Below are 24,076 nucleotides of genomic sequence, written 5' to 3' on the forward strand. Positions count from 1 at the left end.
AGGCAGAAAGAAAGGGAGAAGCAGCTTTTTTCTGAGCAGGGAGCCCAACATGGGGCTTCATCCCAAGACCCCAAGATCATGACCTGAGTCAAAGGCAGATGCTTAATTGAGCCACCCAGGTGCCCAACCCCATTCATTTATAAACAGTTCAACTGGGGCCCAGATATGTGAAGTGACCTGCCTAATATCACACAGTTTGCCCATTGCTGATGTTAGACTAGGCTCTAGCTCTCCTGGAACCAGCTCAAGACCATTTCATCACACTTTGTTATTGCATAGTCACAGTAGGGAGTCACATAGGTTAGCAGAAGGAACCCTGGAGGTAAGTTTATCTTCCTCATTTTTACAGTTAAGACATCTATGACTCAATGAAAGTGAATGACTTGTCCTAAGTGACAGCAGGATTAGAACCCACGTCTTCCATCCCTGAATATCTTTCTTTCCCTACAATGTTCTTACTGCCTCCAGGCTTTGCAAGAAGCAGGTGCTATATTGTCATTTCCATGGAGTGTTTTTTCATTGAAAAATCTGTATTAATACAATTGGTTACCTATAAAATTACTATTTTTGTTTTTATTTTGTATAGCTGTCCCAGTTAAGTCAGAGTTGGCAGTTGAAATTTTGGAGAAAGGCCAGGTCCGGTTTTGGATGCAGGCTGAGAAGCTGTCTGCCAACACCAAAGTCACCTACATATTTAATGACAAGGAAATTTTTGAAGGGCCGGTACGTTTTACACTTTTTATATTCTAAACATATCACTGTAGAATGTGCTGATGGAGCCCTATTAAAATGCAGGTAAATAGTTATGAAAACGACTGGGTGTGGGGTGGGAGAGTTTAAGTCATTTCACGTGTAAAAAAATAATAAAGGAAAATATAGATTGATTATATCATATTATTCAAACTGAGACACTTTTGAGAATGAAAGAGGATTCTAGTAATAATTTTTCCAGGAAGAAAAATGGTGAAGAATCAAACCAATACTGTCCCAGGCAAGTCAAGAAGTATGATTACCCATGAAAATAGAGCTGCTCTCCTGAGAAGCCAAGGAGCCAGCATGCTTACCTGAACTCACATACTCACATCAGAAACCTCAGCAGGAACTTGGTTCTTCATGGGGAGGAAATGGCCTCCATTGTTCCAATGGCTTAGGAAAAAAATCACAGCAAAAATATCTTTCACTGCTTCTCTGGTGAAAGATGCAATACATTTTTATTGTAAAATAAAGATTGTAAAGACTCAGAAGGGACAAATCACAAATTCTTACAACTTTTTAATATATATGTTGGTTTATACTTTCTGGTCTTTTTCTACACTTGTGTGTGTGTGTGTGTGTGTGTGTGTCTCTATTGATGTCTTATTTACAAAGGTGATTGTGTATATCTACTCTTTTCTTTGCTTTAAACATAAACATAGTTTCCATAGACAGAGTTAGAACATCTGCACTTTATTTGTCCTCCCTAGATATCAGTAAAGCCAGCATCAGGCCAGTACCTGGTGGTACAGAAGAACCTGGACTTAGGAGCTCTGGCTCTTACCTGTGCTCTCACGGGTATAAAGGAGAGACTCAAAAGACAGAAGAGATGTGTGATTTGTGGCCATTATTAACAGTCTCTTCTCCTTTCATCGAGATATGTTTTTAAAACATTTCAGGATTCATTTGTGAGAGGGAGAATGAATAACATAAATACCAAAAGAATATGTAATATATTTCTTTTCAGCTCACTTAGCAACTGTGTATAGAACCTAAGTCACACAGAGTCCATGATGGCCCATCTTCTCCCTGTTTTCATAATATTATTTTTTATGGCGGTGCTCATCTCCTGGCCAATGCAGGGGAAGGAAAAACATCATTGGCATCACTGTTGCCACAGCCATTTAGGGACCACTCGTGCACACATATGCACAGATGCACTCCCCTTCATGTGTTCAAATACACTTTTATGTTTTGCCCACATGCACACATACATATACATTCTCTGAACCTGAAGAGCTGTTTATTGTCATTGGCAGTTCTTACACTATTTCGTTGGGTGAAAATTCATGTTTTAGACTAGGTTCCCTAGAAGGATAGTCTGAAATAGAATTTCTCTTTCATTTGATTTATGGGGGAGTACTCTCAGGAGTGGGGATTAGGGAAACAAGCTAAAATAAAGGAAAGTGAAGCAAAAATGTGATCTCAGTTGGAGACTGGAGCTCTGGGGCATGAGCTGGAACACAGAGTTGATCCCAGATCTGAGCCTTCATTCTGTGACATTTTATAGGAAATCTTGATTAATTTAAATCCATGATAGAACCTGTGCTTATATGCCCAGGAGCTAAGCTTTATGTTACACTGAAAAATAGTTGCCTAAGCAACGTGATAAAATAAGTATAGTCCAGTAGAGCAATTTCAGTTGATTAGGAACAAATGGATTTCAAATGCTTTGGAGGCATTCTTATTCACACATTAATTCAGCAGATATTTATTAATTGCCTGCTATAGACCATGCATGCACAAGATGTGAGGGTTATAGCAATGAATGAGACAAAAACACGTCCCTCTTGCTGCCTGTTGTTTTGCATTATTCTGCTAATTAAAATGAATGTAATCTGGAAGGTAAAATGGGAATCTAAAAACACATTTTGACAACATTTGTGACTTGGGATAACAAAACTTTATTTGTATTTTAAAAATTAAATGTCAAACTTTATAGTAATCAGTTCTGGTCGAGGTCCTATATGCTACATAATATTTTCCTTTCCCCAGAAATAAGATTTTGGAAACTCATCTAAAAAAAATGTTAACTTGTGAAAATTATGATTCTTTGGAGTTTGCATTATTCCATCAGGCATTGTCATGATACCTACCTCACTGACTTCTGTTTTCCTTTCCACATTGAAGAAATATAAGATGCATATTGACCGGAACACTGGTATAATTGAAATGTTCATGGAAAAGCTACAGGATGAGGATGAGGGAACATATACTTTCCAGCTTCAAGATGGAAAAGCAACTGGCCATTCTACTCTTGTTCTCATTGGAGATGGTAAGCAGCCTGTGGGATGTGAGCTGAAAGATTTCACTGCTCCCTTCAATGCAAATATGCTATGGCACGAAAGTGGTCACATGGAAGGCAGTAGGAATTGTTCCTTGTATTTCAAGCATTGGAATCCAGTTTTCAGTTAACACTTCCATAGTATTTCACCAGATTTATCTTTAGCCCATATGGAAGACTGCAATTAAATTATCTCATGTGTAAACAAGTACTTATTACTAAAATTCCCAGTGAAGGAGATTGCAATACAGCTAAGACTGTATCTGTATCTCAGAAACAATGATATTACCCTATACTGTGTGCTAACTTTAAACTACTTAAATTAAGAGGAAATATATGCAAAAGTGGTGCACAATAGATAAATGAATCATATCTTGTAACTGTATTATATGCCAGCTGCCATAAGCCACTGTAGGAACCACCAAGATTTAAAATGTGGCATTTAACAAATGTGGCATTTGGAAAAGCAGGCCAAATCTCTACATTTGCAACTTCCAATACTACCTACTACTTCCTAGCTTCATGACCTTGAACAATTTATTTAACCTTTCTCAGCCTATTTCCTCATCATAAAAACTTAAATAGGTTATTGTGATGTGTGAATATGTTATAATAATGAATATAAATCACTTAGCACAGTGGCTGGCATGTACATTTATTCCACTCAATTCAATTTCTATTTTAGTTTATAAAAAGCTCCAAAAAGAAGCTGAATTCCAGCGGCAAGAATGGATCAGGAAACAAGGTAAAAATGGGCAGTGAGTGAAGAGAAAAACTTCAATTTCTTGAAAAAAATATTTCAATATTATTTCCATAACAAATTTAAAAGTATATCATTGCTTATGTTAATAATGCCCTGGTAAATAAAAAATAATTGAAAATACTTATTATTAAATATGTATCCATTTAAAACATTTGAAAACTAATCTTGAATTTTAAAATATTACTTCACATAAATATCACCTTAGAATTTAAGAATGAGCTTTGATTTTGCATTTGTGATTAATAGAGGGATTACTAATGTCATTAAAATTTTATAGGTCCTCATTTTGCTGAGTATTTGAGCTGGGAAGTGACTGGTGAATGTAATGTACTATTGAAATGCAAGGTAAGGGGGCACCAGAGTTGCTCAGTCGGTTGAGCATCTAACTCTTGGCTTCAGCTTAGGTCATGATCTCATGGGTTGTGGGATCAAGTCCCACATCCAGCTCAGTGTCAGGCTCCACATTCAGTGGGGAATCTGTTTGAGATTCTCTCCCTCTGCCTCTTCCCTTGCATGGGTATATGCTCTCTCTCTTCCTCTATTTCTCTCTAAAATAAATAAGTAAATCTTAAAAAAATAATAAAGAAAGAAAAGAAATGCAAGGTAAGAAGTAGATAAATTTGAAACATTTGATATAAGGGAAATAAAATTAAGCAGAATGCAAAAAAAGAAAGATCAATTTTTCATCTCCTTTTGAACCAATGCTAAGTGACACATTCTTATTATTGAATATGACTATAGTCATTGGTTGGTAAGAAACATAAAATAAAATGAAACATAAAATAAGATAAAATAAAGCAACATAAAAATATAAGACAAGATGATTGCTCCTATTCATTACACCCTAGTTGATGAGGACAGGCTCTGCTTTTTTAAAAAAAAATGAAGACTTTATGTTTTTTAGGAGTTTTAGGTTCACAGCAAAATTGTAGAGAAGGTACAGAGATTTCCTATCTAGTCCCTGTCGTTATACATGTACAGCCTCCACCTTCATCAATACCCCCACACAGAGTTGCACATTTGTTACAATTGATGATCCTACATTGACTGGGTACATCATAATCACCCAAAGTCCACAATGTAATTATGGTTCACTTTTGGCATTATTTATCCTATAGGTTTAGACAAATATATAATGACCTGTATCCACTATTGTAGTATCATAGAGTTTTTTCACTGCCCTAAAAAGCCTCTGTGCACTACCTATCCATTCTTCTCCTCCTCCTTCCCCATTAAAAAAATAATAATAATAATCTCAGAAGAATCTCAGGTTGTCTTTGTTTCAGACCAAATCAACATTCTAACCAGTGGATCTATTCCACAATCATTCTAGATCCACTGTCTTTCCATGGAAATGCAGCAATTTCCTATCTAACTTGTGTGACTGATGGCAGCAGTATCTTTGACTATCCTCTAGCTCAGCCATGGCGTCTGAAACCAGTGTACTGCCAAGAGGGGAGAGGTTTGGTAAAGAGTTTGCAGCTCACAACCAATTCTCTCATAAGGCCTTGGGGAAAAATTCAGGGAAAAAAAGTTCATATCACATTCTAAATCATTTTGTCAAACGTTAGTTCATGGTGCGTTCAGCTGAGTGAGTCACCAAAATGTTTTGGATCGGGAATTGATGGATGAAGTTGGCGTGTGAAGGTCATGACAGCCGACAGTGACTCCAAAGTAGAAGCATGGATTGGGCATTCGACATTATAAAAGCAAGAACCTAAGTGCCCCAGTCTCTTCTAGGTCTGATAAAATTTAAAGAAATAACAATCTACCAGAAATGTGTCAGAGATTCTAGGCTTTAGTCTCTCAGGAAATGGCAAAGCTTCCTGAACAACAATTTCTCAGGCAGGAGCCCAAACCCCCTCTTTCATCTGGCTGTCCACTGCCATCTTGTCCCTGAATCACTTTCTCTTCCACACCTCCCATCCCATAAACCACCCTTTCCCAGAGGCCCACATAGCTATCCTCCTTCTTTCTGTACTACCTGGTGCATCAGCCCTCCGGGACGTAAGCTCCAGTTTTCTGTTCTGATGGCTTTCCTCAGGAGAATCAGCCCCTTGGCCAGATTCTGAATCTAAAATTAGGTTCTGAATTTTCATACATTATGTATTTATGCTGTTCCAGTACCACTTTCTTTCAACTTCTCCAACAAAATCCTTTCTCTAGGTTTCTCTAGGCCCAGCTTAGTCATCTTTTCTGTAAGGCCTTTCACTTCTCTGCCCAGGTAGAATGAACCTTCCTCTGTTTTCCCATAGCTCTTTGTTTCATTATTATAGCAATTTAGGTACATTTAGCAATTTATATCCTCTCCAACACTGTTGTTTCCTGTCTTATTAATTTTCATCATTCTCACTGGTGTGAGGTGGTATCTCATTGTGATTTTTTTTTAATTTTTTAAAAAATTATTTATGATAGTCACAGAGAGAGAGAGAGGCAGAGACACAGGCAGAGGGAGAAGCAGGCTCCATGCACTGGGATCCCGACCTGGGATTCGATCCCGGGTCTCCAGGATCGCACCCTGGGCCAAAGGCAGGCGCCAAACTGCTGCGCCACCCAGGGATCCCCTGTGATTTTGATTTGTATTTCCCTGATGGCAAGTGATGCGGAACATTTTCTCATATGCTTGTTGGCCATGATGTCCTTTTTGGAGAAATTTCTGTTCATGTCTTCTGCCCATTTCATTGGATTTTTTGTTTCTTGGGTGTTGAGTTTGATAAGTTCTTTATAGATCTTGGATATAAGTTAGCCCTTTATCTGACATGTCATTTGCAAATATCTTCTCCCATTCTGTAGGTTGTCTTTTAGTTTTGTTGACTGTTTCTTTTGCTGTGCAGAAGATTTTTATCCTGATTAAGTCCCAATAGTTCATTTTTGTTTTTATTTCCCTTGCCTTCATAGTGGTATCTTGCAAGAAGTTACTGTGGCCAAGTTCAAAAAGGTTCTTGCCTATGTTCTCCTCTAGGATTTTGATGTATTCTTTTCTCACATTTAGACTTTTCAACCATTTTGAGTTTATCTTTGTGTATGGTATAAGAGAATAGTCTACTTTCATTCTTTTGCACATAGCTGTCCAATTTTCTCAGCACCATTTATTGAAGAGACTGTCCCTTTTCCAGTATATAGTCTTTCCTGCTTAGTCAAATATTAGTTGACCATAGAGTTGAGGGCCCATTTCTGGGTTCTCTAATCTGTTCCATTGATCTATGTATCTGTTTTTGTGCTAGTGCAATACTGTCTTAATTATCACAGCTTTGTAATACAGCTTGAAATCCACCATTGTGATGCCCCTGGCATTGGTTTTATTTTTCAATATTCCTCTGGCTATTCAGGGTCTTTTCGGATTCCATCCAAATCTTAAGATTATTTGTTCTAACTCTCTGAAGAAAGTCCATGGTATTTTGATAGGGATTGCATTGAATGCATAAATTGCCCTGAGTAGCATAGACATTTTACAATATTTATTCTTCCAATCCATGAGCATGGAATATTTTTCCATCTCTTTGTGTCTTCCTCAATTTCTTTCAGAAGCGTTCTGTAGTTTTTAGGGTATAGATCCTTTACCTCTTTGGTTAGGTTTATTCCTAGGTATCTTATGCTTTTGGGTGCAATTGTAAATGGGATTCATTCCTTAATTTCTCTTTCTTTAGTCTCATTAGTTATAGAAATGCCACCGATTTCTGTGCATTGATTTTGTATCCTGCCACATTGCTGAATTGCTGTATGAGTTCTAGTGGAGTCTTTTGGTTTTCTATATACAGTATCGTGTCATCCATAAAGAGGGAGAATTTGACTTCTTCTTTGCCAATTTGAATGCCTTTTATTTCATTTTGTTGTCTGATTGCTGAGGCTATGACTTCTAGTACTATGTTGAATAATAGTGGTGAAAGTGGACATCCCTGTTGTGTTCCTGATCTTAGAGGAAAGGCTCTCAGTTTTTCCTCATTTAGAATGATATTCTCTGTGCAATTTTCATAAATGGCTTTTAAGATATTGAGGAATGTTCCCTCTATCCCTACACTTTGAAGAGTTTTAATCAGGAATGGATGCTGTATTTTGTCAAATGCTTTCTCCGCATCTATTGAGAGGATTATATGGTTCTTGTTTTTTCTGTTATTGGTGTGATCTATCATGTTGATTGTTTTACGAGTGTTAAACCACCCTTGCAACCCGGAAATAAATCCCACTTGGTCTTGGTGAATAATCCTCTTAATGTACTGTTTGATCCTATTGGGTAGTATCTTGGTGAGAATTTTTGCATCCATGTTCATCAGGGACCACCAGACAATTTTAAAATCAATTTTTACTGCTGGAAATAGAGATGCTATTGATTTAGGTTTATTCATTTGTATCTATTTTATTTTAAACTCTCTATTGATTAAAATAGCTTTAATTGATCCTTTTAGAAATCTATGCCTTCTAAGTTTAGTGATTTTTCTTCTATCCAATGCTACATTAAGAACTATTTAGTTTTGTAAGAGTTGCATTCCCTTACTTCAAGAAGTATAATTATAGTTTTTCTTCTAGGTGGCAAATATTAAGAAGGAGACCCATATTGTGTGGTACAAAGATGAGAGAGAGATATCAGTAGATGAAAAGCATGACTTCAAGGATGGTATATGTACCCTGCTTATAACAGAGGTAAGTAGCTATAAATATGAAATGTAATATATTAGTTCTATTCCCTACATTCTTCTAAAACAGAGATTGGATTCTGTATTCCTTGTCCCCAGGCATTTTTAATACCTTGCTTCTAGCTGCTCCAAAGATCCCTGCCCTGACATAACCCAAAAAACAAGCCATGGGAACACAAAAGCTTCTCTCACCTTGTGATATGCATTGATTTGTCATCTATCCAACCAGTATTGGGTAGACAACACAACTTTGGCCTCTCTACTACCTCTCTTCATAGATGAGTGAGTGGCAGGGCAATTAAGTAGATTCTTCTCAGTTTGCTCTTCAGCCTCATGATAACTTGTTCCCTAAAAGCACAAAGGCAATCAGACATAGTATTCAATTAAGTACAGGTTTTTATCTACTTTTTATTTAAAAGAACATAGCCTTCAAATATATGTGATCATTAGATTTTAATATGAAGGCAGAGTAAAGGATAAGGACTTTAAGTCTCGAATCAATCACAACCTTAGAGGGTTAAAAATCAGGACTGCCAGCAGGTGAAATGATGATGGACAGGTTCATCTGTGAACTTCTCATCACTCACTTGGCCAGATGTTTGTTTAATGTGTGATCTGACAGTGGCTCTGTAAACCATAGGACCTTAAAAATGCCAACACCATACATACTCTGAGGCTGCTATAAGCTGCAATGTGGTATTTCCATTCTCCCTTAGTTTTCCAAGAAAGATGCTGGGATTTATGAAGTTATTCTGAAAGACGACAGAGGAAAAGATAAGAGCAGACTGAAGCTTGTGGATGAAGGTCAGTCTACCAGCTGCTGGGATGCATTCTGTGTGTTCTTTACCAGACTGTTAAGTGAGGCTTAGGGACAACTAATGTCGTGCAGGGTTTTTGTCCGCAGATTTTGTTTTAATTGAAATTCCAGCAGAGCAAACTACTGTTTTGTTCAAAAATACTTCACTTTTAGTCTTCCTGGAAATCCAAAGTGTACTTTTGATCTTCAGAGAATTTATAGTCCATAGTCCTCAAGGGTTCTGCTTTCATTATAAATCATCATTTTTGTTTCAACCCTATAAAAAATGTTCCAGAATCAAAAACTACTGTGAGGAGTATCTGGCTGGCTCAGTGGGAGGAGCATGGGACTCTTGATCTCAAGGTTGTGATTTTGAACTCCATATTGGGTGTAAAGATTACTAAAAAAAAAAAAAGAATTATTATTTTTTTAAACTACCATGAAAAGCATGTCACCAAATAGTCTGCTCTTAACAGGTGGCAAAAAAGATTTATATATGAAACATGAAACCTCTCAGTTATTAGCAGAGCAAGAAAGCAATTTCCATTTTTCAGAGGCTTCTAAGCACAAATATATCATGATAACAAAGACCTACGTGTGACCAACAAACTTCGAACTGTGTTCTTGAACAAAATCTTTAACAATATTATTAGCAAACAGTCTAACTTTGATTCTACCTTCCTGTTCCTGGTGGAGGCAAGACTAAATGTGCTTACTGGCAAAAAGCATTATCAGGCTGAGAATTATCAGGGAACCTGGACGGTTGATTCATTATGAGCTGATGGCACAGATAAGAATACTTCTGCTTATGTAAACTAGGATTTCTTGGGACTTAAGAAGAGGATCCTAAAGCCAAGAACTTTCCTGGAAATCTCACTATGGCTTTCTCTAGAATGTAAATATGGTGATAGTTACAATAAATTAAAGAGGGAAAAATAAAAATAAGAGCAGGGATCTTTTAAAAGTTGATACAAATTGAGGTATTCCCTCAAAGAGCACTTATTAATTAGTTGTCCAGCAAATTCACCTGTGGCCAATACCCTTCCCCAGGCGAGATAATGTTGAGAGCATGTGCTACTAACAATTTGAGACCTGACCTTAAGTTGAACAGTTTTATGCTAAAGCTCTGTCTATGAATCTCTATCAACAGCCTTTAAAGAACTGATGACCGAAGTATGTAAAACAATAGGTAAGTTAAAATGGTCTCCCCATGACAATGCTTCACTATTCACTATAGTCTTACAGCTGTATGAACTATGCTGGTTTCCTCTTTCAGCTTTGTCTGCTACAGACCTGAAAATCCAGAGCACAGCCGAGGGCATCCGACTGTACTCTTTTGTTACTTACTACGTGGATGATCTAAAAGTTAACTGGTCCCACAAGTAAGTAAATGGGAACTTAACTGCCATGTAGAAATTCTTTCTTCCCTGTGTGCATGTTTTGGGGGTGGCGGATGTGGGCAGGGAGGGAGCAAAAACAATCCCCTGTTCTTCCTCTCAGGTAAGGAGCCTTCTTACTTCCCAGGTCCGATGTTGACAAGTGTAGGACAGATGCACCTCCACCATTCCCTTAGCTTGAGGTTAGCACTTTCCTTCAACATGTATGTGCTGAGGCCAGTGATGGCTTATGTCATCTTTGTGATCTGTGAACTATCATAATCCACATACCTCTCTATAATGGAACTTCCACCTCCAGAAGGTTGATCTTGGGCTCTCTGCTTTGCCAGGCACCAGAACCATAGTCTTGTCCTCCCTTTCTTTATATACGACTAATATGAATTAATAGCCATTTGCCAAAGAAACCTAATCTAGTGGAGTGTCTGAGTTTGTTATTGTTATCATTAATAGCAGATGGCGTAATTGGGCATTAGCATGTCTCTTATCCACCTTTGGAGGGCATTGAGGATTCAAGATTACTTTGGGAATATATATTTGAACTAGACTGAGCCTGCAGATCTGTGCTGTTCCCAGGCTCTTTTGTGGAGTTATAGGTGAACTCAAATTCACCTCTGGGATTCTAGGAGCTGAAGTAGGTTTCTAAGTCAAACCAGTTCCTCTGTTATACCTTTGGCAGTGTCCTTAACCTCTGCCCTTCCTTGAAATTTCCTGAGCTGAAACAGAAGAGCAGCCTGGCATAGAAATCTGATGGGGTACAGCCACTTCAGTCTCTCTTTGGAGACACAGGACACTCATTCCCTAAGTCCTTAGGAGCCCCACTGAGCAGTATGTCACTGTGGCAGCCCTGGGAAGAGGCTCACAACAGTGGTTATTTGTGTCTTCTTAACAGTAGGTGTCTACAATATGCTGGCCATTGCTCCAAGCCCTTCACATGTATGAATTCAGTTAACATTTGCAACTCTAGAAGGCAGGTAATTCTCACTTTAGTGATGAGGAAGCTCTGGCTCAGAGAAGTGACTTGCCCAAGGTCACACAGCTAAGTGAGAGATGGAGGTCTGAGCCCAGGCAGCCTGGCTCCAGAGCTCCCCTTATCATGGCACTACTCTGTTTTCAAGTTGCTTTAAAAGTCTAGATTGAACATTTAACCAGAACTGGGTCCCACAAAATGGTCATTTGTGTTTTCTTTAAAACGACTTTAGTGTGATATAGAACAGTGTTTTTATTCTTATTTATTTCCTGAGTTCTTTAAAAAAAAAAAAAAAAAAAAAAAAAAGCAAAACAGAGGGAGGAGGGAGAGAACAAGAGAAATCCCAATTTGAATGCTTAGGGTTTCAGTCCTTTGTTCTATTTCTTTCAGAATACAGTTAGGAAAGTAATTATAAGTTAAAATAGATCAAATTCTAGGAAATTCCTCTGTGACATCTAGGACATTCTAATATATCAGACTGAAGAATAAAAGAAGATAAATTAACTGAATCATCAAAAAGTTTTATATCATCTTTAAAAGAATTACTTGTTCAAAAAAATTAGAACATTCAGTTTTAAGAGGAAGCTGCTATTAGACTAGCAAGACATAAACCTCTTACACTATTTGGTCTAGTCAACTGAATGACTATTTTGTGTACCTGTGTGCCTATGAGACATTCAAGAATCAAGGACTGATTGTCTTCACTGTCTTTACGTAAGTATGTGGCGTAACAGGAAAAAAACTTGAAATGGATTTTAGTCTTGGCTTTGTTCCTATCTTCCCTTGAATCTGAGGCAAGTCATTTAATTTTCTGAAATCTCAGATTTCTCCCATATGAAATAGGAGCAGTAATACCTGTTCTATCTCATAATACTGATGGAGCCAATGAGAGAATAAAAATTTATGGCACTTTGTAAACCATGAAGGGCTTTACAAATGTAGGTATTATTATGCATGCTAGTCAGAGATTAGAGAAGTCAAACAGATTTATTATAACAAAACCAAGGACTGTCCATCTTTCTAACTCTTTAAGACAATATTGCTCAGACTGGAGTCTGAGGGTACAGATGGGTTCCTTTACCCTACATGTTATGGCAGTTTATTTTGTTTTATTTTATTTTTTTTAAGATTTTATTAATTTGAGAAAGAGATAGAGCACGAGCACGGGGAAGGGGCAGGGGCAGAGAGAGAAGCAGATTCCCAGCTGAGTAGGGAAGCCAACTCAAGGCTTGATCCCAGGACCCCAGGATCATGACTGGAGTGGAACTCAGACACTTAACCCAGGCACCCCTCTTAGGGCAGTTTGTGAATATCTTTTAAAGAATGTAGTATATTAAAAAAATGCTGAATGTTTCTTTTTTAGTGGAGATTTTTGCTTTTCAGTTTTTGGTTCATTTAGTTTATTACAACTGCAAACGTAATACATGCTTGTTTTAGAAAATATAATATCATATTACATATTAGAAAGATCTTATAATATCATACATAGTTTTCCTAGCCGTAGTGTATACTTCCAGTGTTTTCTCTATGCATAATTGTTACTATATTTAAGTAGTTTTGTATACTGTTTCTCTTTTTTCCTCATGTTTACAAACTCTTCATAAAGTTTCTTTTAGCTTCATTGAGAGTAGGCCTACCTCTATCCTTCTCTTACTTCATTTATAACTAACATTTCTAGACCATCAGATCACAAAGTCAAGGATTCCACTTGCTTTAATTCTCTTGTAAAGAATGCAATGTCTGTGTCTGCTCATGACCTACTGTAGACTTTGGAGAAACTCATGTCCAGAAACAGAGAAGGTGCCTCTTTCATTTTGGCAGAGACTCAGCTTTTCACTTACTCTTGGCCTTACTAGCAAGTACATATTTACATATGCTCTAAATAGCTTTGTAAGCACGTATGTCAGTAGATGTCAGCCACAGATGAACCTCCTTAAATCTGTTTTTAATTAGTTTGTAAAATCTGATTTATAGCCATAGACCATCTGCACAAAGTATGCAGTAATATAATATGTAGTTTGGCCTTTTCACTTTAAAGATTCTCTTAGTCCTACAAATCAACCTAAGCAAAGACAAAGATAATTAATACCACTGAGAAGTATTAGTGTTACAATCTGCTAGGGCTCCAGACTGCTGTTGAGAGTTCAATGTACAGACTGTCCGACCCCCCACCCCCACCCAGGGCCTTGGAATCCAAGTTCTGTGATTCAGGACCCATACTTTTTCTGAAGCTGAACATGTTGTTTGAAACCCTATAAAACTCTATGGCCAGACCTTCAAAGAGAGACAGAGTAAAAATCAGCTCTGGATGAAAGCAAATGATAACAATGTTTTCTTTGCTATGAACAGTGGGACTCCTATTAAGTACACAGACAGAGTTAAGAGTGGGGTCACCGGGGAGCAGATCTGGCTGCAAATCAATGAGCCCACTCCGAATGACAAAGGGAAATATATAATGGAACTCTTTGATGGCAAAACTGGACACCAGAAGATGGTGGATCTTTCTGGACAAGGTAAATGAATATTTCACAGATTAGAACTTCCTGTGGAGGAGGAGGCTTTTAAAAAAGAATGAAGGGTGATAAGAGGCCATTACATCTGACTATTGGAAGATGATTGGAAAGTTTAATAAAGCAGTTTAAATTCAGCATGGTGGTAGAAGCAAGAATTCAGTGGGTCTTGGAGTATTGGGGCAAAGTATAGAGACAATAAACTTGAAGATGCTCACAAAGAAGGGCAGGATTTAGTCACTTGAGTAAGAACAAGTACTGAAAAAGAACTGTTATGGTGATTGAAATTTGAGCATATTTAATAGAGCTTAAGAAATCAATTGGGCTGGAAGGATCGAAGATGTGAGTGAAGGGGAATAACTGATATATCTGTGCTCTGAAGAATGAGCAGGGGTGAAGAATGAGGGCAGGGGTGAAGGCATTGACTTTGGAAAGGAGCGGGGATCCTTTTTCTTCAGAAACCTGGGGGCGGAGGGTCAGTGGGGGGATTGGGGGTGAATATATAGCAATAAGCAAAAATCAATATTGAGGAAAAGAGAAGAAAGTTGGAAAAATTGGGTCCTCGTGGCCTCAGATTTCTTGGTCATTTGCTGAGAGAATGGGAGCATCTGGAGATAGAAGGGAAGAGGAGCAGGAAGTAATGAGAGACGCACATACATACAGATGAGAGGTAATATGCAGCCATCAACCACCACAGGTTAAACAGTTAAGACAGGTGGAAGAGGAGAGGGAGCATGTACAACTGTGATTCTTGCTCTGTCAGCCCCCAGGTCTGGGAAACTACAAGATCAGGATGTTGTGCCCTAAGGCTTTTAATGTGTAGCTTATTTATCACGGTCCCTGCCTCCAGCTTCTGTCTCTATCATTCCCTCTCAAGGCCTTGGGACTATGCCTCGGGGTGTTACTTCCACTGTTCCTGACCAGTTTCTGCCTAACATTCCTCAAGAATATCACGGGCTGACTTTTTCTTCCACTTCTTCATATACTAAAATGTGATCGGAATATTCCAGAACTCTTAGTGTTTTTAATCCTCAGAGAGTAGACTCACAATTAAGAGCACAGCCTTTCAGCAGTCCTGCCTTGAGCTATTTTGGGCTGAGCTCCCCTCACACCCGCACCCCCACCCCACCCCCACCACGCACCCCAGGCAACCCAGCCTCCCACTCATGAGGACTAGAAAGATGGGAGTGGCTGCCTCAGGCCCCACTGTGCCTGAGTCATACGCTGCACTAACAGGGGATTTCTTCTGCAGTCCATCTGACATTTTGAAACACAACTGAAAACCAGAAACAGGAAGAGGGTGGATAGATTTAAACCTTAAAAAAATTTTTTTCTTTGACTCGCTGGCCCACCCAAGCAGATTGGGTCAGCAGTGCCCAACTCTTCTCAGTGTAGTGTGGGCAAAAGGAAGAGTATTGAATGCTTAGCCTGGCTAAGCCTGACTGGTCTACCTCCAGAGACTTGAAGGCCAACTTTTTATGCTTATTTTTCCCATCTGTAAAAGGAGGGGGATTGGCCTAGTGTTATGTAAATACTTTCTAGACATAAAATAATTATGATTCCCAGACCACATAGAAGCTTAAAGAGGAGCTAAGAGAGATTTCAAGATAAAGCTGCCTTTTAGCCTGAAGCATTCAAAGTGGCTTGTTCTTACAGGTTCAGGGAGGAATAAAGATTTTAGAACTCTGTAGCTCTCCTGTCCTTGTCTCCCTGTCTTTTATCTGGGCTTCTGCCCACCTTATAAACATTGCTTCAGGCAGACACTGGCAACAGGCTATGAGCGTAGTAGCTCCTTGCCCTTTAACACAGATAGACCAGACTTCGCAGCAGGGAGACATTTACTGTTCAGCTAGGAGGCTGTGGTGCCGTTTGGGATCATTTAATAAGAGAAAAGCCTTTTTGATGTTCAGGATGCTTATCACACAATCACTTTTATTACCACTTTATTTTTGGCACAGCTAATCTTTGCCTTTCTGTTTGAAAGGAAGGTCTCTCACTGAATTGGGAGCTTCTAAAATCCACTACTTCACCTTTTCTACCCAGAAAGTGTTGGCTTCTCTTATTAAATCCGTCAGGTTGCAGAGTAAATGGGCAGGCAGTCTTATTCGAAGTCAGTTTAGTTATGTCCATACCACACTGACCTCAGGCTATGAATTTTTAATCCACTCCTGTATGTCATCAATTCTGTGTGAGAACATTCTAACTTCTTTTTTTTTTTTTTCTCTCTCTCTTCTAGCATACGATGAAGCCTTTGCTGAATTCCAGAGATTAAAGTAAGTCGCTTGCCATTTGTGTGCACCGATTTCTCTGGAACGTTGTGTGCTGCTCCCCCACCTAACAGAGAGGGTCTTGCATTTTAGCAAATGCCTAAAAACAGCACTTCCCACTGCTTTTTGAGCAGCCCAATATCTCTGAGGCAATGCAATGCAGTCAAGGTTCACTACTTTGAAGTCACACTAAAACAAAATTCTTCTTTGTTTGCGTGTTTGTTCGTTTCTCTCAACCACAGACAAGCTGCCATTGCTGAGAAAAGTAAGTAAACCCCCTTCCCATGTATTCCTGGAACAGTCTCAAAACATAACTTTTATTTATTTATTTTTTTATTGTGACTGCAGGGGGTGGAAGTTTTTTTCCCCTTTTCTTTCATTCTTTTTTTTTTTTTTTTTTTTTTTGAATCTTAGGTGTTCTACATATGTTTTCTTTTAGTCTCTGGAGTAAGAATGTCTGTGAAAAAAAGGTCTCAGGTTACATTCTAAGAATGTCACTTGAGTCAACCACTGGGAGTCCTGAGAAATCTCTGGGCACAAGTTACACAATAAGTTTTTAATCACTTGGGGCAGGCACAATCTATCAGTAAAGAATATCTATATATTAAAGAAGAAATAAGAAACATCATAAACTTGACATCAGGTAAATCACTCTAACCAGTTGCCCAACAGACACTTCTGCATTTTCCTAAGAGCCCCTGTAGGATAAAAGATTCCAAATAAGGCCTTCTTGAATACTTCACAGTCTGAATGAGCAAACACCAAACTGTCAAGTCTGTGTACCCAGAAATGTGTACACTACTAACTTCTGTCAACTGTTTGCCTCATACATGGAGATTTCTAGAACTCAGTCTCTTAAGATTCTGAGAGTTATGAACTAATTATCATAATCATTCAGGTTCTCTCTGAGCCTGTGAGGCGGAATTGGAGAATTGTTGAGGGTTAAAACTATAGCGTCAGTCCAGAGCTGGAGTGGAAGGGAACCAGGATGGGGAATGAGAGGTGAAGTCATCTGCCAGCCTTCAGTAGCTCCTGGTCACCTGGAACTTTTCATCTTTGACTCGCACTGCTTTCTTCTCTCCTTCCTACTCTTAGCCTCTCCCCACTCTTGTGCTGGGTTTGTGAGCTGTGAGGCAGCTGCTATTGGCCAATGGGGCAGATGCCAGCACCAGGGCATGTGGGGAGAGCGCAGCAAGAGAGGGGAGCGCTTCTTGTTGGTACCAAGTGTGCCCCTCCGCTCCTGTATGCACAAGCTAAGCCAGTGTCCATAGTGATGGCCACTCCCCATTCTCCAACTCTGGTGGACAAGGAGCCCTGACCCTCCCTCCAATTCATGAATTGTTTCTGAAATGTCTGCATCAAAGCAGTTTAAAGCTTGGAAGAGACTTTAGTGCTGTTTTTGCCCCATGTGTTTAACCTTTTGTAAGCCAAGAGATGCTTAATTCAAAAAATGTCTTTCAAGCAGATCCAAAATATAAAATAGGTAAAAGCCATGTTAGCTTAATTGAAGGTGGAATGGGCTCCCTGATTCAGTGCCCCTCTTCAGCCCTGGGCCCTCCTCCCAGGGTCCCCAGAGGAATCCCATGGATGCTATGGAGCAGAGCTGGGTAACTTCATGTCCACAGATGTAATGCAACCCTCCCCCCATGGGGATCAGGAGTCTGGGGTCCACACAGTGAGGTGATTTGCCTGATGTCACACATCCAGATGATGAATTGAGCTTCCAAATGGTGCAAGGTACAATGGAATTAGCAGGAGAAAGCAGTCAAGATTCAAGCTTGTTCAAAGCTTTAGTCTAACTTAGTGGAGAAGGGAGTTGTAGAAATAGGGATCTAGAGTCACACATTAATTGAAGTAGGCCTAAAGGTGAGAGGGTGATGGCCACTGCATCAGTGTCAGACAAATGTCCCTTTGAGCAGATTACAGAAAGTCGTCATTCCCTGGGGCTGAGTCAGTCACTTCCAGAGCATGGGGCTCGGTGGGGGCAGAGGAGCAAGAGATAAGTTCTGGATTTCAGCACCCTTCCCCCCATACCTTATCCCTTCAGCTGGGGGCCTCTGTACTCATGGCCAAAGATATAGTAGCCCTCCATAACCCTATACGCCAAGAACTACCAGGAGACAAAAAAAGGGAAGCTCTCTAGGAAAGGCCTCAAAGGAAGCCCACATCTTCACAAGTCTCCAGATATCATGGTGTACAGCCTCCAATTATGCAAATTTTTTTTTAATCATAGGGAAGCCTATAAGAGAGGCCAAGCAGACTTGGAGGCTGTCCATAGAGATCTGTTCTGCCTCCTTGAACAAAGACCCACTGAGCTACAGAAGGGCCACAGCTGAAAATAGCCATGAAAATTACAGAGCAAGTCTTAATACCACAAAGCCATCTCAAGCTGATAATTTAGGTATAGGTAGAGGCACCCATGCCCACAAATTATCTGTAGGGGGAAGGATCCAAAATTACTGAATTCTTTTCTAACTTTGCATATTAAAAACAGGTATAAAATAATTGTAAGGAAAAGGAAACTAAATTGGAAAGTTGTTCCCTGGGGGGCTTCTTTGTGAGTGTGATTACTGGTACTCCTCATTTCAGTGATTAACCAGAAACACCTATTCTTGCAGATCGTGCCCGAGTGGTGGGTGGTCTCCCAGATGTGGTCACCATCCAGGAAGGCAAGGTAAGCATGGAGCACCCCTGTCCCTGCTTCTTCCACACCAGCAATAGGTTTTGGTGCCCAGACTTTGTTCTGTCTAAGAGAACTCCCACAATCTTCATCTTAAGCCATTGCTGCTTAGGCTTGACTTCAAAATAGCCAAATACAAGATTCAAAATAAAGTCCTTTTTCCAGTCATCTCAGTGTTTGTAGGCTAAGCATCAGGATTCAAGCTCACCTATGGGGGCACATGTTGACCACTTAGTCTCTTTCTAGAGATACCCTTCCATATTATAAGAAGCAAAACATATTCAATCACAACTATATGACAAATGTGGTTGAAGAAAGATGTGACCTCTTTCCCTATGAAGGAAAAAATCCTGCTCCATGAATTTCTATAGGCTCTGTTTCAGTTGAAAACTGATTTCTTTTTTTTTTTTTCAAGATTTTATTTATTTATTATAAATAAAATTGAGAGAGAGAGAGAGCACAGAGGGGGAGGAGGCAGAAGGACTCCCCACTGAGCAGGGAGCCCAATGTGGGACTCCATCCCAGGACCCCAGGATCACCACCTGAGCCAAAGGCAGATGTTCAACCACCGAGCCACCCAGGCACCTCTGATTTCTTTCCGTTTAACTTTAAACTTGTATTTCTTGGCTCCACAATAATCTCTCTGAAAAGCAATGAACATAATTTCTAACCTGGATTCACTTTCTTCATCCCTCTGTTTCATTAAAACAAATTCAGTAAGCCAGCCATAGTAGAGGCGTACTTGTTTAAAACGAAACCTTTTCCCAGTGAAGACATATGATAGGTAGACTAGGGTTAAAAGAAAGCATGTGGAAAGGCTTTAGTGAGAGGCAGGTTTCATCCAGCTACATTTCTTCACAGGTGGAATATAAGACCACAGCTAACTTTAAGTTCAACCATTGCAGGACTGCTTTTGTCTCTAGACTCCATTTTTCATATTCCTCACTTAATGGAGAAAAAAGAAAAACAAAAGTTTTAGGTATAGGTAGAGGCACTTGGTATAAATTTGTTCACTTGGATAAATTTGATGACAATGGCTTGATTATTTTTCTTGCTGAAATGTATTTGTAGAATAATGTAGTAAGAGATGCTACTTAACCATGGAAGGAAAACAGATTTCCTAATCTCCAAATTTTAAATAATACTCTTAAAGAAGAGGTAATAAGTGATAAGACCTTTTAGAGGGCTATTTAGGAGAATAGCCTTTCCCCTATATATTGTAAATTATATATTCCCTTATAATTTCTGGATTATGGTAAGAAAAAAATGCAAAAATGGAATCTCAAACGTGAAGTAAATTCAACATTGTTGGCCATAGAAGAAATGCAAGTTAAAACCACAATGAAATATCATAACATCTATCAGAATTGCTAAAATTAAAAGAGTGACAACAACAGATGCTGATAAGGATGTGGAGAAACAGAATCATTTGTATGTTGCTGCTAGAAATATAAGGCAAGATTATACAGCCACTCAGGAAAACAGTTTGGCAATTTCTCAAAAAAGAAAACATGCATTTACCATATAACCCAGTAGTTGTACTCTTGGGCGTTTATCATAAAGTAATTAAAATTTATGTTCACATAAAAACCTATATACAAACGTTCAACAGCAGCTTTATTCATAATAGTTGCATGCTGGAAGCAGCCCAGATGACCTTTATAGGCGCACGCGCGTGCACACACACACACACACACAGGAACCATAAAGAGGGACAAACTATTGTTCCCTGAAGTAACTTGGATGAATCTGCAAGGTATTATGCCAAATAGAAAAGGCAACTTCAAAAGGTTACATGTCATAGGATGCTATTTTTTTTATTTTTTTTTAAAGATTTATTTATTTATTTATTTATGATAGACATAGAGAGAGAGAGAGAGAGAGAGAGAGAGAGAGAGAGGCAGAGACACAGGAGGAGGGAGAAGCAGACTCCATGCTGGGAGCCCGAAGCGGGACACGATCCCGGGACTCCGGGATCGATAGGATGCTATTTATATAATGCTTTGGAAATTACAAAATTTTATTTATTTATTTATTTATTGCTTGTTAATAGTGCCTTTATTTCTCTTCAGTAGTTGAATTTAAAGGGAGATAAACCAGTAAGGTCATCAGTAGGTCAAGGTTGGAGATTAAAGGTGTTACCAGAAACTGATTTCTTATTCTTTATTTTGATGATAATCTCGTAAAGAGGCTCAAGGAGCGGCCTTAGGCGGCCTCTTTAGCAGCTTTTCTCTCTGCCAGCATCCACTGCTTCTGTTTAGCCAGGCACTTCCTGGCAGAATAATGGGCTCCCAGGTCGTGATAGTGGTCCCGGCAGGCCTTGGCCCCCTGGGTGAACTGCTCCAGCTCCTTGGCACAGTTCTGCCTGTAGCTCTCACCTTCCCGCTGCTGACAGGCCTTCAGCCTCTCCTAGATAATGTTGATGATTTCTTGATCCACTTTATAGTCTCTTCTCCATTGCATTTCTGCTTCAAACATGCACAAGACATCCTTTTCCTGGCACCCCGTGATGTCTGGCACATGGCAGAACTCCCGGTGGTAGTAGTAATACCTGTTCTTTGCATGCTGCCGATCTATAAACTGTCTCACTAGGGTCACCGGCCGGTCCACGAGGAGGTCGAAGGCCTTCGTCAAATAGGTTATGGGGTTGGGCACCGAGGTCTGCGGCGAGGGCGCCGGCGTGCGGCGCGGGAACCCGGGGTACATGTCCTTGTCCCAGCTGTCCGGCATGGCGGCGGCGGTGGTGCCTGGAGGGGACAGTCCACTCTCGGAGGCGCGACCCCAGCCTCCGCCTGGGTCCCACGGCCTAGTTCGCCCGCCGCCAGAAATTACAAAATTTTAGAAATGGAAAATGGATTGGTGATTCCCAGAAGTTAGAAATGAGGTTGGGATGTTGGGGGTAGGGGGTGGGAGTGGGCGTGGGTACAAAGGGCAACATGAGAGATCCTTGTGAGGGCAATAAATGTTCTTCATCTTGGCGGAGGGGGTGTATACATGTACCTAGACCAGTGATAGAATTGAATAGAACCGCACACACACAAATACCAATGAGTGCAAGCCAGACTGGGGAAATCTTGAGTGGGAACAGGGGATTGCATCACTGTCAGTGTACTGGTTGTGTTATTATACTATGGTTTTGTAAAATGTTACTATTGGGGGGAAACTGGGTAAGAGCACACAGTCTGTCTATTGTTTTTTATGACTGTTCATGAATCTACAATTATCCATGAATTTTTCAACCAAGAAGTATGGTAAAGTAAAATTATAGGTCTAAGCATTGATCTTTTAAAATAAGAGGGTTTCAGCATTGATGGTAATATAATAAAATATCAGGAAATAGGAATACATTTTGGTAGGGCACCTTAGCAACTGCAACAGACTGGGTGGGGTTTGGGGGGAAATAAAACGAGGGAGATGGAACCTGAAAATTAGTCCCATTATCTGAAACAGCTGTTACGGTTCTGCTGCCGGGCTCTGTGAGGCAGACTAAATGCAAAGTGAGCAGGTGGTGATTATGGCAATGAGATTTCTCTACTGAGACAGAATCCAAATGCCACACAAGAGCAAAGGCATCTATGTGTTTACAAAAGCAAGAGTGCAGATGGGAACTGGAAACAAACTCCTTTGTGTGGCTCTGATGAGAAGCCTTCCCAAAGCCAGAAAGCTGAGATCCTACAGAAACCTACTCAGGATTGAAGTTAAATAGTAATTCATGCAGGTGCAGACACCACATAACTCCACCCGTCATTCCAGGGGGGAGTTATATTTATCCTCCTTCAGGTCCTGCCAAACCACCAGACTCTTGAAGTTGGATCAATGTACCTGATATATTTCCTTCTCTGTCATAAAACGTGTCTTACAGGCGCTTAATCTCACCTGCATCGTTTGGGGCGACCCAACTCCAGAGGTTTCCTGGTTGAAGAATGAGAAGCCCTTGGTCCCAGATGACCACTGCAGTGTCAAGTTCGAGGCTGGCAAGACTGCCTACTTCACCATCAATGGGGTGAGCACGGCCGACTCTGGCAAATATGGGCTGGTTGTGAAGAACAAATACGGCTCAGAGATCAGCGACTTCACTATCAGTGTGTTCATCCCAGAGGAGGAGGCAAGAAAGGCCACTGAGCAGTCCCAGAAAGGCAACAAGAAGTCCAAGTGACCAGAGACCACCCAGAGGGTGTGCAAGGGCAAGGGGAGCTGGGCTGAGCTGCCTTATGTTATTTGTGTGCAAATGGTTTGAGCTTATGTATAAGGAAGTCTTCATGCTTTCTACTCCCTATTTTTGTGCTGGCTCAGGGGAAAATTGTAAAATCTTTTATTCATATAAAAAACCATCAACTAACAACATTTTAATAGTTTTTCTTTATCTACAAATTCCGTGTTAAGAAAATACCATTTGTAGCACAAATATTAGGAAACAGTTTTAAGGAGAAGACCAGAATAAAGTCAGAGGGACGTTGAATGATGGTCAGAGAGCAGATGTATGTGTTGTGAACCAGCGTTTGGACTCGGCTAGACTTTTCTCAGTAAATTCTCATGGGTTGCAATCACACTTCAGCATCCTGTCAAGATGGGGACAAATTGTTAAGCCACTTGGTATGTTTTGTGTGTTGTTAATGATAATGACGTGCACTTCTGTTGACGGTCTTGTGATTTGGAGCCTCCTCAGTATTAATAAACAGTCCTCACACCTCTCCTCTTTCCCATCAGTGTTTTTCTCATTCTTCCTGCTTGGCTGCTCAGTTGGGTGGTCTCTGCTGCATCCTTCCCATCACCTCTATAGCACATCTTCTAATTTAAATTCCTTTTGGTTAAAGCAGTACTTATATAGCATGATCAGATGAGTCACCCAAGGTCAATTGAGGTTCAGGGGTGTGAAATTGCTCTGTCACTGTACATCTGGTGGCTTACTGTACAATCAAGTCAATTCCATTGTTAAGATACCCAAAGTAATTGCATGTAATGTGTCAATTAGGGATAATAAGATGGTGTGGGAGTCTACTGCCAGAATTGGTGACAAAGGACATGCAG

General features: G+C 39.9%; 1 protein-coding gene and 1 pseudogene across 4 annotated transcripts in view; one reads left to right on the forward strand and one right to left on the reverse strand.

Moving 5' to 3' along the window:
• Positions 1-23,739, forward strand: part of MYOM1 (myomesin 1) — a 136,687-nt gene extending 112,948 nt beyond the window's left edge. For all 4 annotated transcript variants that reach the window (XM_077900166.1, XM_077900167.1, XM_077900165.1 and 1 more), the window contains 13 exons: positions 587-723; positions 2,884-3,028; positions 3,723-3,782; positions 4,078-4,145; positions 8,325-8,438; positions 9,148-9,235; positions 10,378-10,416; positions 10,504-10,609; positions 13,941-14,104; positions 16,338-16,374; positions 16,611-16,633; positions 18,987-19,042; positions 22,911-23,739. In XM_077900166.1, the coding sequence (XP_077756292.1) occupies positions 587-723; positions 2,884-3,028; positions 3,723-3,782; positions 4,078-4,145; positions 8,325-8,438; positions 9,148-9,235; positions 10,378-10,416; positions 10,504-10,609; positions 13,941-14,104; positions 16,338-16,374; positions 16,611-16,633; positions 18,987-19,042; positions 22,911-23,204 (1,331 nt within the window). In that variant the 3' untranslated portion in view covers positions 23,205-23,739. The remainder of the gene's footprint in view (positions 1-586; positions 724-2,883; positions 3,029-3,722; positions 3,783-4,077; positions 4,146-8,324; positions 8,439-9,147; positions 9,236-10,377; positions 10,417-10,503; positions 10,610-13,940; positions 14,105-16,337; positions 16,375-16,610; positions 16,634-18,986; positions 19,043-22,910) is intronic.
• Positions 21,239-21,851, reverse strand: LOC144315507 (NADH dehydrogenase [ubiquinone] 1 beta subcomplex subunit 10 pseudogene; annotated as a pseudogene).
• Positions 23,740-24,076: the final 337 nt, after the last annotated feature.

The sequence above is a fragment of the Canis aureus genome, chromosome 6 (assembly GCF_053574225.1).
Source record: "Canis aureus isolate CA01 chromosome 6, VMU_Caureus_v.1.0, whole genome shotgun sequence".
Classification (NCBI taxonomy): domain Eukaryota; kingdom Metazoa; phylum Chordata; class Mammalia; order Carnivora; family Canidae; genus Canis; species Canis aureus.